Source organism: Tricharina praecox (assembly GCF_024521635.1).
Source record: "Tricharina praecox strain CBS 144465 chromosome Unknown BZA05scaffold_31, whole genome shotgun sequence".
NCBI lineage: Eukaryota > Fungi > Ascomycota > Pezizomycetes > Pezizales > Pyronemataceae > Tricharina > Tricharina praecox.
In genome coordinates this window covers 1-13,340 of record NW_026250433.1, presented here as the reverse complement: position 1 = coordinate 13,340, position 13,340 = coordinate 1, and the positions used below count along the sequence as shown (strand labels likewise).

At 55.4% G+C, this 13,340-nt stretch overlaps 5 protein-coding genes across 5 annotated transcripts; 2 read left to right on the top strand and 3 right to left on the bottom strand.

Annotated features, from left to right (window-relative positions):
• Positions 1–542: 542 nt before the first annotated feature.
• Positions 543–1,872, top strand: BZA05DRAFT_448443 (Alpha/Beta hydrolase protein; the record flags this gene model as incomplete). The annotated part of the gene is made up of 4 exons (XM_051487254.1): positions 543–624; positions 679–1,107; positions 1,172–1,263; positions 1,315–1,872. The coding sequence occupies 4 exons, from the start codon at positions 543–545 to the stop codon at positions 1,870–1,872; spliced, it is 1,161 nt and encodes a 386-aa protein (XP_051335728.1).
• Positions 1,873–2,128: 256 nt separating this feature from the next.
• BZA05DRAFT_174905 (uncharacterized protein) lies at positions 2,129–3,448 on the top strand. Its single transcript, XM_051479241.1, has 3 exons — positions 2,129–2,400; positions 2,450–2,981; positions 3,037–3,448. The coding sequence occupies exons 1-3, from the start codon at positions 2,337–2,339 to the stop codon at positions 3,287–3,289; spliced, it is 849 nt and encodes a 282-aa protein (XP_051335727.1). The 5' UTR covers positions 2,129–2,336; the 3' UTR covers positions 3,290–3,448.
• A 159-nt stretch (positions 3,449–3,607) lies between these two features.
• Positions 3,608–4,889, bottom strand: BZA05DRAFT_448441 (acyl transferase/acyl hydrolase/lysophospholipase; the record flags this gene model as incomplete). Its single annotated transcript, XM_051487253.1, has 2 exons — positions 3,608–4,644; positions 4,736–4,889. The coding sequence occupies 2 exons, from the start codon at positions 4,887–4,889 to the stop codon at positions 3,608–3,610; spliced, it is 1,191 nt and encodes a 396-aa protein (XP_051335726.1).
• A 514-nt stretch (positions 4,890–5,403) lies between these two features.
• On the bottom strand, positions 5,404–7,005 carry BZA05DRAFT_409839 (uncharacterized protein). Its single transcript, XM_051484832.1, has 3 exons — positions 6,479–7,005; positions 6,106–6,422; positions 5,404–6,024 (listed from the first exon to the last, which is right to left on the bottom strand). The coding sequence occupies exons 1-3, from the start codon at positions 6,518–6,520 to the stop codon at positions 5,562–5,564; spliced, it is 822 nt and encodes a 273-aa protein (XP_051335725.1). The 5' UTR covers positions 6,521–7,005; the 3' UTR covers positions 5,404–5,561.
• Positions 7,006–7,739: 734 nt separating this feature from the next.
• Positions 7,740–9,939, bottom strand: BZA05DRAFT_174896 (uncharacterized protein). The gene is made up of 2 exons (XM_051479240.1): positions 9,097–9,939; positions 7,740–9,035 (listed from the first exon to the last, which is right to left on the bottom strand). The coding sequence occupies exons 1-2, from the start codon at positions 9,666–9,668 to the stop codon at positions 7,994–7,996; spliced, it is 1,614 nt and encodes a 537-aa protein (XP_051335724.1). The 5' UTR covers positions 9,669–9,939; the 3' UTR covers positions 7,740–7,993.
• Between the last annotated feature and the right edge of the window lie 3,401 nt (positions 9,940–13,340).

Here is a 13,340-nt window from a genome sequence, read left to right as displayed (position 1 = left end):
GTAACTAGGGCGAGGAGTCGAGGACAAAGCCGAAACGTTGGAGGCGTGACTAAGCAAGCATCTCTCATGCACCCCGCGTTATGCATCCATCCACGAATGTTCCGTTCCTGCCCCGGCCATAATACAACACTCTATATACCTGCATCTTGTATGTAGATGCACCACTCTTTCGGGAAACAGAGTAACCACCTAGGTAGCCCGTGACACCCTTTAGCTAGCTGCCCAGACGGATTGAGCGGATGGCTGCATGATTCGCGCCTACCCGGGCGACCGCGATGCTTTAATGGGGAAGCAACGCCGATTGCGGACATAGTTCCAACCCCGTCCCCCGGATTTTCTATGATATGGCTCGATAGGCGAGGAACTATAACCACTGAGCCTTGGCGGGCGGGACACATCTTATGGATCGGAACTTAACCGAGCTTAAGGATGGAGCAGTGAGTGTGATGCTACTTAAGAGGTTACCGAGTACCTCGCTCCCTTTCGATCCTCACTTCCCCTGAGCATTGCAACTCCATCCATTGCATTCTTTACAGCTCACCATGTCGTCGTTCAAGTCCCACACGCCGGTTTCCCTCACGATCGCCGAGAAGCTCGGCTGGACGTTGGCAGTTGCGGATGCCAGTATGCTCCCCCCATCCAGACCCTTCCCGGATGCCCATCACTGACAGCAGCAAGTCCGGGCAACTATCCAAAAGTCCATAACGGCCAGCATCTACTCCCCGTCTACCCTGCCTCCGAAGCCAGTCCAAGTCAACGCGGCAGTGATCCGTTCCATGTTCGGCCGCACCAACACGCGACAGGCGCAGGCGAAGATGGCTCCCTCGGTCGACACGTACATGGCATGGTTCAAGCTGAAGCCGCAGCTGGGCAGCAGCTACGAGCCAGCCGTGGAGGACATATGCGTTGACGGGGTCGAGACACGGCTGCTGTGGATCGGAAAGCCGTGGAAGAAGACCGATTCGGCAAATAAGAAGGTGCTGTTGTACTGCCATGGCGGCGGGTTCATTTTGCCTCTCAACTCCGGACATTGCTCGTTCGCAAGGGTTATTAGGGAGGAGATCGAGAAGTATGGGCAGGAGTGCTCGGTTGCAATACTGGAATACTGTTTGCACCCTCCCTCCCGAGTCCTAGCGCTAAGCAAGTATCGTGGGTTGCTGATGAACGACAGCTCTGGGCCCCGAGAAGCAGTTCCCCGTACCACTGCACCAGGGTGTGCTGGCTCTGAACCACCTGCTAGCAGCCGGCTGCTCACCGTCCAACGTACGCTCCCACTCTCTTGGCGATTTGATTCTCCGTTAACAAGTCTTGCAGATCGCCATGGGCGGAGACTCCGCCGGGGGCCACTTGACTCTCTCGATTCTGTCTCACATCATGCACCCACACCCCTCCGTTCCGCCAGTCCTGCCGCTCTCATCGCCCCTCGCAGCGGCAATCCTAGTCTCCCCCTGGGTAACCTTCGACCAATCGGCGCCGGCATTCGCCAAATTCGGGCGCGAAGACTACGTTACGCCGCACCTCCTCCGGTACTGGGGCGAAGAGGCGATCGGTCTTGAAGCACCGGCGGCCGAGCTCGCCGCGGGCCGGTACCACGCCGAGCCGAAGCGGGCGCCCGAGAGCTGGTGGCAGGGAATGGACCGGGCTGTGAAGTTCGTGGGAACTACGGTCGGCGGCAGGGAGGTGTTCCTCGACGACGTCCTCGAGTGGGAGAAGTCGTTCCGTGCGGGATCCGGTGTCAGGGCGGAGCTGTATGTCGGCCCGATAGAACTCCATGATGGCCCACTGTTTGATTTCGGCAGTGGTCGCCCGCCGTCAGAGTTGTCGCTCAAGGCGGCTCAGTTGACGTGGGAGGGCTTCAAGTCGAAGTTGTAGTGTCAGGGTTGTAGTGTCAATTGAAATGCAAGCATCGATTTTATTGTCCATCTCCAGCTACCTATCTATCATACATATTTGCTTTATATAGCCACGGAACGCATGGCTCCTCGCGCTGCAAGGGCGGACGAGCATGCACCGGAAGGTTGATAAGCCCACGCGTTTCTTGCAATATCGAGGTGGGTTAGGGATCGCTCGTATCTGCATATCTACGGTAGATTAATGCGGGGCACGCTAAATAGTGGGGGTTCTTTCAGCCTATTCACAGCGGGGAGATGGGCGGCGACGACGATGATGAGCATTGATCCATTGCTGGTGCGTGCTGGAGCGTATGTAGCAATGGCAGGAATAATCTCTGTCGAACGGGGTATTTGAACCCCCCATTGCCCGCTCGCCCTGCAAACCGCCGTACCTACCGAAGAAGCCATTCCAATTGCCAGATCAAAAGCAACAACGAAACCAACATGTCCACCGCCGCCGCCCTCTCCCTCGACGGAAAATTCGCCATCGTCACCGGTGCCTCGCGTGGTATGTATCCCGCCGTCTCCCTTCCCCGCCTCTGCTAACCCCCGCGCAGGAATCGGCGCGGCAGTAGCCCACAACCTGGCCAGCAAGGGGTGTTCGCTGCTGCTAAACCACAGCTCTCCCACCTCTCTCGCGGCAATAAAAGAAGTACACAGCAGCCTGGCACGCCAATACCCATCCGTGTCCGTCTCCATCATCTGTGCGGACCTTGGGAGCGTCAGCGGTCCCTCATCCGTGATCGCTGCCGCCGGCGGCCGTCAAATCGACATAATCATCAACAACTCTGGCACGTCAGGGAACCACTACCTTGGTGCGGTAACGGCCGACGAGTTCACGCGGCAGTACGACGTCAATGTCCGTGGTCCGCTGCTGCTGGTGCAGGCGGCCGTGAACTCCCTGCCGAAGGACCGCTCAGGCAGGATTGTGAATGTTAGCAGCATCAGCGCGAGTATGGGACTCATGGCGCAGAGCGTCTATGGTGGTACCAAGGCCGCCCTGGAGGCTATGACGAGGACGTGGGCGAGGGAGCTCGCCGAGAGGGCCACCGTTAATGCTATCAATCCCGGGCCGGTCGATACTAGGATGTGAGTTGCCCCCCTCCCCCCCTTGAAGGATAGGCGGCTGATGAACAATGGGCAGGTACGGGACGACATCTCCCGAGTTCCACGACCAGATGCGGCCGCTGCTGCAGCTGACGCCGCTGGCACAGCTGAGCGCGGCCGAGAAGGCGGGCGTTTACAAGGACCGGGTGGACCTGTACGCGGGGACTGGAGGGCGCTGGGGAACGCCCGAGGAGGTGGCGGGGATTGTCGGCATGCTTTGTAGTGCCGATGCGCAGTACTGTACCGGCCAGGTTGTGTGTGCCAATGGAGGGATGGTCATGCTCAGATAGATAGAGTGGGAGAGATGGGAGAGGGTTGTGTGCGTCAAGCATATGTGTTCATCAGCTAGATTTCGTGATGAGCTGGTATATATACCTAAAACAGTGGGAGAAAGTAAAAATACAAGCAAAAGTAAAAGGGTTATCCACTCGAGCCAAGTAAGAAGGAGAAGGAAAGTGCCAACCGTCACTATCATAGCCAAAAGAAAAAAAAGGAAAATCACTCAATATATGCTCCACCAAGACGCCAAACATCTAAAGAAACGCAATGCAAGTTTGCAGAAGTCCACCGGTCGATCGAAACGCCCATCATAGAGAACATGGATCGCACTAATCGACATCCATCCTCTCAAGCGCCTTCACGGCATCCTCAAGGTTCTTGGCGTCATTACCTTCGACGCCAACGACTCTTTTCATGCCGCCCCGAACCTCGCGACCCACCAAGTTCCGCCCCACCTTACCCGGCCCAATCCCGATCCACCGCGCCACGTCCCGCTCGAGATCGAGATACTTGATGCTCTCCGCCCACTTGACGGTCGCTGTGCACTGCATCGCCAGCTGCTGCCTCAACTGCTCGGCGGACTCGTAAGGTTTTGCAGTAACATTAGCGATCACCTCCGCCCCATCCGGCGGGGGGAAGACGACCTCCATCTCCTGCAGCATCCTCGCGACGACCGGGACAGCAGGCGCCATAACCATCGAATGGAACGGGGCCGAGACATTAAGACGCAGCGCGCGCGGGTCATGTCCAGAAAACTTCCGAATGTGGCAGATGCACATATTGATCGCCTTCAAGTGGCCGCTGAGGACGATCTGCGTGGACGAGTTGATATTCGCAATGCTCAGGAACTCATCATTCGGCAGCGTCTCCGAGTGCATGAAGCTATCAACGCTCGCAATTAACCCGGGAAGGTACTTCTGCTCGACCAGCAGCGCGACCATTCCCGTTTCGCCTGGCCCGCCCTCCATCTCCGGTATCGACGCGCGGATCGCGCAGTCCCGCATGACCTCTCCGCGCCGCCTTACAAGCCGCAGCACCTCCTCGAGCTTCAACACGCCCGCAGCCACCAGCGACGTGAACTCACCCAGCGAGTGTCCGAGAAAGAAGTCTGTCTGCGCGCGCGGCGAGAGGTTGAACTCCTGCTCAAGGATCCGCAGGATCACGATCGACGTGAACAGGATCGCGGGCTGCGCGTTTTCCGTCGCGGTGATGACCTCGTTGGGCCCCTCGGCAATGATCCGCGATAGCGGCGCTTGCCCGTCCGCCGGCGGCAGCGTGTCGTCCAGGAGCTCGAACAGCGGCTTTACCGTGCGCGGAAACGCCGACAGCAGTGGCGTCAGCATCCCGACTTTCTGCGTGCCCTGGCCTGTGGTTGCGCCATGACATGTGTAAGCAAAGGGAGCCCTGGCACACAGAGGAGCGCGCGCGTGCGTGCGTGCGTGGGATGGGTACTCTACCTGGAAAGAACATGGCAGTTTTCGGCCGCCGTCGCGACGGTGGGGGCGTGGACGCAGCAGTCGAGGAGTGCCGCACGGCATGGCGTTGGCTACGCAAGTTGAAGAGGCACTTCAGGGGCGGTGGCGGTAGCCGAAGATGGAGAGTTGGCGGCATGGTCGAGGATGGTGATGGTCGTGTGCGAGGAGCGCTGGCGGAGAAGATGGTGGGGAAAACCAATGGGACGATGATTGGTCACACGTGACCTCGTGTAACATCTTGCCGGAGAAATCTCGGCAATTCATCACCGATCTTCACCATAAATCACTCGGCTTGGTTTATTTTCAACAAAGCCTAGAAACCGGTAACATCAGCCGGCTGAAGGAGGCTGGCCTGTGGTACGGGCATAGGTGGTACGGCAGTGGCGAGGGATCTCTTAGTCGGCCGCACAGTTACCTCACCATACCACTTGACGTCAGCCCGACATCAGAACGTACACACTATGAAGTTGCCTCCACCCACCTGTCTCTCCACCCCCTCCGTGCCGTACCTCGACTCAGTGGAAACATTCAAAGGGATATGGCGCAGTATCTACTACTGGTATTATTGTCGCCGGACCATGATATTGAGTTACTCTCGATTCTCCCAAGTATCCACGCCTTTTTATTACAATGAATCTCTCACACTAGACAAAAATATCTTCAGGCACAATGGGAGATGAACAAGACCATCCTCCTATTCAGATTCGATGTGCTAAAGAAAAATAAGAAAAACAATCACTCCACATGCAAGCGACTAAAAAGCCAAAACTCAATTCTTCTTGCAGGATTGTTGGTGTGCATGCCGGATTTATGAGATGCTAACCAAATTCATCATGCTGGGTCCAGAAGACAACGATGAAATCAGGGAGACGGAGCTCCAGTTTCCCATGTTGTACATCCGGCCAGTAACAGGTGGAAGTGAGCTCGTGCGAGGCGGGATGGGTGGTGGTCCTAGGGTGCGAATTGACGCACTGCTAAGATAGTGGCAGAGCTCTCCTTCAGTAAGCCCTGCGGAGTAGGCGGCGCTCGCGATGTAAAAGACCGGCCTAGTGTACGACATATTCGATACATGATTCGGCGGCCCCCCCTGATTTCCCGCATCCATCCAGACCTGGCCTGTGGCGAGAAGCCCCAGGGATATAGAGTAGCCATCCTCACCGTCCAGTATAACTTCTTTGCTTTGTGAGGTTTGTTTTCTGTACCAGACAGAGAGGCAGTCAGGTGGGAGTGGAAGCAGCGATGCCCACCCAATCGGGCGCGAAGCAAAGGATCTTATTATCCCCGAAACAATTATCAGCCGTTTGAACGTAGAACAACAACAGGTTCTACATACATATGGGGTATTTCTGCACCTAATTAAGAGGATTGTGAGACAGGTATGCGTGAAGCACAGCCGACAGATGGACCTCGTTGCGATTGGCATCGGTGCTCCGCCGGCCTTCGTAGTCTGACCGGGGATTGTCGGCAGCGCAAAACCCTTTGCCGTGGGCAGGGCCGAAGCCCATTCCCAGGTATCATAGGAAGGGCCAAAGCCCTTTGCAATCCACTGAAGCCAACCTCCGTTGCGAATAGCATTGTGAAACGGAACGACACAGGACACACAGTGTACGGCGAAGACCGGGAGTACCGGTAGCGGGGGAGGTTGCGGTGCGATGCTAGGTGGTAGAAGCTATTGCAATTAGCATGAGGACGGTGGGATAGGTAGGCACCGAAGGAAGAACTCACCAACCGCGGTAGAGCAAACTCAATAATTGCTTCGCCAGGCATATTTCGTGCCACTTTCGGAAAAGGAAAACGTTCGGTATCCGGAACCAACCGACATTGGATGCATTTGGCCCGTGCGTGGCGGGCGTAGTAGGCGGTTATTATCCTCCGCTCAATATCAGGGTACGGAGGGCTCGGAAGATGGTGAGTAACCGAACCAAAGGATTCGGGTTGTTGGCAGGGATTAATGTGATGTATGAGGGTGGGTAATCGGGAGGTATTATTGGGATCATTGATGATGTCGGATTATTGTTGTGGTTGGGTTGGCAGTGAGGGAGCAGGAGCCGGAGCGGCCGTCGGCCGACTTGAAGAAAGCAAGCAGCAAAGAAATCAAGTGATGAACTATCGATAGGTGAAGAATAGTGATGATGGAGGATGAGGGAGAGACAGACAAACCCGCCGACATAAATATAACAGATCGGCCAACTTTGGCCGCCGCCGCATCGTCGTACAACCGTCAAGAAGAACACGAGCAACCAAAACAAAACAGAATCGACGAGCAAAACAGAAACAGGTCCCCCCTGCAGCCCCAGGTACGACAGCCAGTCCCAACGTCTTGGCGAAAAATCCGCCCAAGGTCCGCAGCCAAGGGTCGAAAAGTGCTACCAAGACGCCAGTTCCAGCTGCGTCCCACACTGCTCAGGTACCAGCTACATTTTCAGTTTCAACCTGGGGTTTCTGACCAGTTGAAGGTTACCAAAGCCGCAGCCGGAAGCAAACGCTCATCTCCCCCGATGACCCGTCCGAAATCCCAGATGTTCAACAGCACGCCGCTCTTATTTTCTGACAACGATGTACTGGTGGTTGTCCGCAGATTAATCTGTGAAGTTGTGGCTCAGTCGACAATATGCAGTTCCTTAATATTGTTAACTTGGGCCCGGTGCTGCAATGAGGTTGTTTTTAGCATTGGCATCTTCGCCTGCAATCATCAATGACGCTACGTATCTGAGCCCTGTATGGGTGTGGGTTCGGTTAACGATCGGCCTGTGGGGTCTGATTGGTTGGAAAACTGCGAGGCTACTCTATATAGAGTACCGAAGTTATGCATTCGGTTCCGAGAGGGTGGTCCGATTTCCCCAGACTTTCGAACTACATAGGTTCTCAGCCATCCACCATCCCAGAATCAGATGGAGATATTGCAATACCAGTATCTACTTCTTTCTGTACCGAATAGAATATCACCATCTCTCTACCCAAATACTTCAACAAATATAAATCCATGGTGACAGAAACCACCCATTGCCACCTGCCTTCATTGACTGAGTAGTGAGTGAGTACATATGAACATTTGCGGCGGGAGTGACCACATTTAAAGCTTTGGGATCATTTATTTACTCTGAATATCTTGCGCTACATAAGCGATTTATACCGTATCCGTCCTGCCTCCCACGGCCACGGCCACTGGTTACCGTTGGATGCCGCACCACATCTCATCTTATTAAATCCGCCCCTTCCAACCAAGTATAAGTACGCAACCTAACTCCCTTTCGCCGGCAGGCACCCCTCCACCCTCTCGACGGCAACCTTCTCACTCTCCAGCCTAAAACTCATCACGCCGGCGGATTTCGCCCACTCCTTTGTCGGCGCCCCAGGCGGGGCCATATCCGGAGCGACGATGTTCGTGACGACCCTTCCGGTGGCGGTGTGATTGAGCAGCTGCGTGATATGCGCAACTCTGGTGCCAGCGAACAGCAGGACGAGCAGGAACGCGATCCCGAGGACCAGCCATAGCGCCGCGAAGAGCATCGCCGGGATCGCGTAGCGGAGGTCGTATTTGATGCGACGCTCGAAGACGAGGACAGGCCGCGAGGGGTCAGCGGATGCTGTTGATGATGATGCGAGATGAGGCTTGCTGCCCGTCACCAGGCTCGCGGCGATGTCCGTCCAGAGGAGGTTGAAGATTAGTGTGGCGGACTCGGTGCTCTTCGACAGGTTCTGCCACCGTGTGTACATCGGGTAGCTGACGAAGTCGGTGTAGTCCGGCAGGTATTCGGGCGCGGAAAGCGCGCCGACGGTCAGAACTTTTGTGTATGTTTCGCTCAGAACGGTGAGCAGCCCGTGGGTGCCGGCCATCGCATCCGGCTGGTATGAGATGCCGCTGGAGAAGGTTCCTCCCGCGCCGGCTGGGAGGTACAGTCGGTCGCTGCGGAGAATTGACAGCCCGGTGCGTCCTCCCACTCGTCCGAGACTAGTCCCCACATTGGGTCTATGTTGGCGATGGCATACCCGCTGTCTTCCACTGCCCAGAGTCTCACTCGGGCTGTTTTGGAAACGTCCATGACTTGGATGTCGGAGATGGAACTGCCGTTGACGGCGAAGGTCACCTCTTGCACCGAAGCCTTCAGTGCGGAGGCGCAGACGTAGAGCGGTTGCTTCCAGTTCGTGTTGGATTCTCGCCGTATCGAAGCCGCAATGTTGTTGCCGAGAGGGCTGGCCATGCCCATCAAGAGACCCACTTTCGCTGCGATACGGTTGATGCTGGCGATGTCTGCACCTCCATATCCTTCCGCAATGGCATCTATCCCCATACGCTCATCAGCATCAAAGCACATACAAGGATACACGGTAGTATGTAGAACCTAGGCTTACCGGTGTCGAGCTCATCGTTGAATGGCAGTCCTGGCAGAGGATTAAGGCCGGTATCGTGCATGCGAAGCTGATACGGATCCAACCGGGCCTTTCCCAGCTCACCGGTCATATTGAAGGTCTCGGGTATCACTCCGGTACGTGTCAAGTTCAAGTACCTCATCAACAGCAGGTTATTGAACGAAGCGGCCTTCCAGGCGCGGCCCGCAAGTGTCGGTCGAGCCTGCGTATCGTTAAGATCGATGTATTGATAGTCCTTGACCAAGTTCTTGAACCCCCCGTTATCCCGCAGGGTGACGTAGTGCCCCGGCCCGCCGAGCTCTCCTCGCATCACGAACTCGAGCGTTAAGTTCATGTTGACGCACTCGGTGTCCGGCGTGACCCAAAGCAGGTCTTCCTTCCATGTGCCGCCCTGCGAGAGTCCTGTGGGGATGGTATGATTACGGAATGCGATGCCGCCATTTATGGTGTCAACAACTAGGCCCTCGATGATACCGTATCTGTTATTCAAAGCCAGCGAATCGAACATGCGGAAGGAGCCTCTCTGCAGCAAGATGACCGACATCACGGTTGGTCAAGTGTCCGGTGCCATCAACTTTGCAATCCTCATCGGTCTGTACTCGCTCCATCTCACCATCCCCGACGACTATGTACCCAGGACTGACCCGACCGAATCCGAAGCTCAAATCACGTTTCCACTGCTGCTGGTATTTGTCCTAGCCGGAGTGCTCAACAAAGGCAACACGGCCGCAACATGGTACGTGCTTGCATCCGGCGGCAGCCCGATGTCGATCAACCTCTAAGCTCCTTAGGTCCGTCGTCTGCCGCTTCGTGCACGCCACGTTCTGGCCGACGATCCTGTCCGCGGACTCGACCAACTTCCACAACGTGAACGGACGGGTGACCGCGCTGCGGATATTCAGTGCACTCGGGCTAGTTTTCCTGGCTATTGCCGGAGTAGTCACGCCTCTCGGCCTCTCAGAGCAGATTGCGGGGAAGCACTCGAGGGTCCGCCCCTTCGAGTATGTGCGCGACGATGGCCCGTTCGGTGTCGGCATTCCCGAGAGGGATGAGTACGGCTTCACGCGGCTGTGTGGCGCGTTTTCGATGCCGTGCCCGGGACAGTCGTGGCCGCCGGGAAGGACCGCAAATGGAACGAATACCCGTGGGCCAAATCTAGATGTGACCGCAGAAATTCCCGCGGGTATTTTCGACATCTGGCAAAGTGCTACGAGCGAGAACACCACGGTGGCGGGGCTGTTCGACATCCAGTATCGCTCGTATCAAGTACAGTCCGAAATGTTGCTGAATGGAACGGACAAACGCATCAATAAGGGACTGCCGTTTACTAGGGGATGAGCCGGGGCGACACTGCGGTGTACGGTAGGAGACGGGTCTCCTCTCAACATATATTTTCACTGTCGACACGAATCCCAGCCCCCATTTCCAGGCCTGGAATGATCGCCATGGCCAAGGACCAGAATATGAGGCGCACGGGGACCAAAGTCTACTTAGACTGTCTGTTAGTTATTATGTAGGCGCCTCTGGTTCCTCGTTCGGGTTCGTGTAGCTGCCAGTTCATGTATAAACGCAGCCTTCGGAACCGTCACACAGGATTTGAAGGCTGTGATTTGTTCGCTACATGAGACTTTCAGGCTACACAACAGGGTAGGTACTCTAGTAGAGTACTCTACTTTGCTCTTTCTTGAAGATTCCCGCCCTTCTTACGGGGACACCGAACCTCCCGTCCATGCAGATACGATCTTGGCAACCCTACCAGTCGTACTCAAGACTCAAGAGACGCTTCTTCTTCTTCTTCTTTTTCTTCTTCTTTTTCTTCTTCTTTTTCTTCTTCTTCTTCTTCGCCACCTTCTCTGTGGTCAGACCGGAATGTTTTCTCGTATACTCGCTACCAGGGATCCGGCTCTGAAACCAGAGGCACAATACGGGTACCATTACTCTACAGGAAGTCTACCAACACTCACGCACCAGTGGCTGACGGCGGCGCGGCGCCACATGTTGTGGGCACTTACAGAAGCTTTCCACTGGGTAGCTGCCCTTACGCACACCGTCAAGTTGCCTGATTAGAGAGGTGGTATGCCTGTGGAATTGGCCTACCTGTCGAACCCGCTCAGACGCTAACCAATCATCCATAAACTCCTCTCCTAAAGTCTGAGCGGGTTCGACAGGCAGGCCAATTCCACAGGCATACCACCTCTCTAGCGGAATATCGGTAAACGGTACTATTCCAACAGCTCAACCAGCCACCCTTGTCGATAGTACTTCTGGAGGTATGCTCACGTGGATATTCTAGGTGCTATGGAGAGTACGGATGGGTAGCCCAGAAACAATTTCCTATTCCACCAACAACGAGTTCCGCATGCACAAGCCATCAATCGGTGCTGCATTCAGTGTTCGACATAATAGTCCAGTCCGTCCGTCCTGAGCCTCGGACTGGACTGTATCTTGACAGTCCGTCTGGGAGAGATGTTTGGACGGACTAGTCCAAAAAATATCAAGGGCAGGACGGATTGCAGTCCGCACCCAATCCGCGAAATCCATGGACTGGACGGAATACTTTTACGCAGTCCGTCCAGTCCGGACCGGACTATATCGAACACTGACATAATGTATTTGGTGCTAACTCTTGGGTGAACTATGAAGGTAAGTTGACTGGGCCGTGATATAGAAGAGGTTCGGAGTTTGGATATGTTGTATCATATATTGCGGGGTACCAGGCGACTCCCATGGCAACTTCGAGCGGCAATGAAGCGATCCACCGGCGGTACTCTACCGCCGTACCTGTGCACTGGAGTCTGGAGAGATTTCGCACGCTTCTCGGGAGAGACGGACCTGACGATGTTGCTACTTAGGCACAGGTTCGCAACCCCAGCATCGAAATCAACGACTCGAGAACATCAAGATTCAAAAAGCTGTTTCAGTTCTGTATTGTTGGGAAGGGCGCAGCATCACCTCTGAAACCCGGGCGCAGTTATCTTTTGGTGACCGGTCTTCAAAACAATCCGTAACAAATCCCTAGCAACTACTAGAGATGTTGTTGTATTATATCTACCACTACCCGATCCGCATCCTTGCTCCGTGGCTCGAAGAATCCTCATCCTCAGGTGCGGGGAAATGCAGCCAGTGTTCGACATAGTCCGGTCCGGACTGCAGTCTGAACTGGACGGACTGCGTACAAGTAGTCCGTCCAGTCCATGGATTTCGTGAACTGGGTGCGGACTATAGTCGACTGCAGTCCGCCCTGCCCTCGATTTTTTTGGACTAGTCCGTCCGAACACCGCTCCTAGACAGACTGCCAAGATGCAGTCCTGTCCAGTCCGAGGCTCAGGACGGACGGAATGGACTATGTCGAACACTGACTACATACCGCCAACCTTCACCACCGCACTCTGGTCGCAATAGAATCGGCAGGCGCAAGGGTATCGGTGGCCGTAGGGCCCGTCGTGGCATCGAGCTCCTCGGATCTCGACGGCATAGGTAGTCTTCCTGCTGGTCAGCATTCAAAGCGGATACACGCACCCACGCAACGTATCGGGGATTCGGGGGGGGGGGGGGGGGGGGGGGGGGGGGGGTCGATCAACCCCCGACTTGACTTCTGAAAACGAAGCTGTCTGTTACATAATCCGCTCCGGAAACCGTTCTCTTGAACAGCAGTGCTGTACTAGTATGGCATACGTTGGTTGTTGCCGGACTCACGACTGATCAGTCCGTTTTGTTTCGACGAACGTGCGTGCGTGGCGGTGAATGAGTATCTCCCCCGTGACTCAGCGTGACGAGTGCTGCATACCGTATTAGTGGTGGAGGATGCAATAACTGGCGTGTGCGAAAGGTGTGGCGTGGGATCAAGACGGTGCACGGCGTGCATATGGAGAACTTAAGAGGAAGTCTTCTGATGTGATGTGGTCAAGACGGTGGAGGTATTGGGGATGCTATGTGGAGAGGAAAGCCTCCGCTGCGGAGTATGAACAAGGACGACCTCAAGGCTCAGTCACGGAGCAGAAGAAGAAGGATGAGATGGCGACCAGTCCGTATTTGCCCCCCGGATGATGACCGTGGGACTCGGAGTTCCTGTGCTTTCCCTCCCGATGGCTGCTCACAGCTCACTGAGCGTAAATGATTTTCATTCCAGAAGCGCACAGTGTACGTGTACTCCCGGCAACTGAAACCGAGCATGGAATCCACTCATCACTCGCTTAATTGCTTGTTTTGTATGGGC

Excerpts from the sequence above, each read along its gene's own strand:
- BZA05DRAFT_174905 (XM_051479241.1), top strand. The coding sequence starts at position 2,337 with ATGTCCACCGCCGCCGCCCTCTCCCTCGACGGAAAATTCGCCATCGTC. Across the intron at positions 2,401-2,449 it reads CGTCACCGGTGCCTCGCGTG|GAATCGGCGCGGCAGTAGCC; the intron begins GTATGTATCCCG and ends ACCCCCGCGCAG. Across the intron at positions 2,982-3,036 it reads GGGCCGGTCGATACTAGGAT|GTACGGGACGACATCTCCCG; the intron begins GTGAGTTGCCCC and ends AACAATGGGCAG.
- BZA05DRAFT_174896 (XM_051479240.1), bottom strand. The coding sequence starts at position 9,668 with ATGTCGGTCATCTTGCTGCAGAGAGGCTCCTTCCGCATGTTCGATTCG. Across the intron at positions 9,036-9,096 it reads CTCGACACCGGTAAGCCTAG|ATGCCATTGCGGAAGGATAT; the intron begins GTTCTACATACT and ends GTATGGGGATAG.
- BZA05DRAFT_409839 (XM_051484832.1), bottom strand. The coding sequence starts at position 6,520 with ATGCCTGGCGAAGCAATTATTGAGTTTGCTCTACCGCGGTTG. Across the intron at positions 6,423-6,478 it reads AGTTTGCTCTACCGCGGTTG|CTTCTACCACCTAGCATCGC; the intron begins GTGAGTTCTTCC and ends TAATTGCAATAG. Across the intron at positions 6,025-6,105 it reads CTCACAATCCTCTTAATTAG|ATCCTTTGCTTCGCGCCCGA; the intron begins GTGCAGAAATAC and ends GGGGATAATAAG.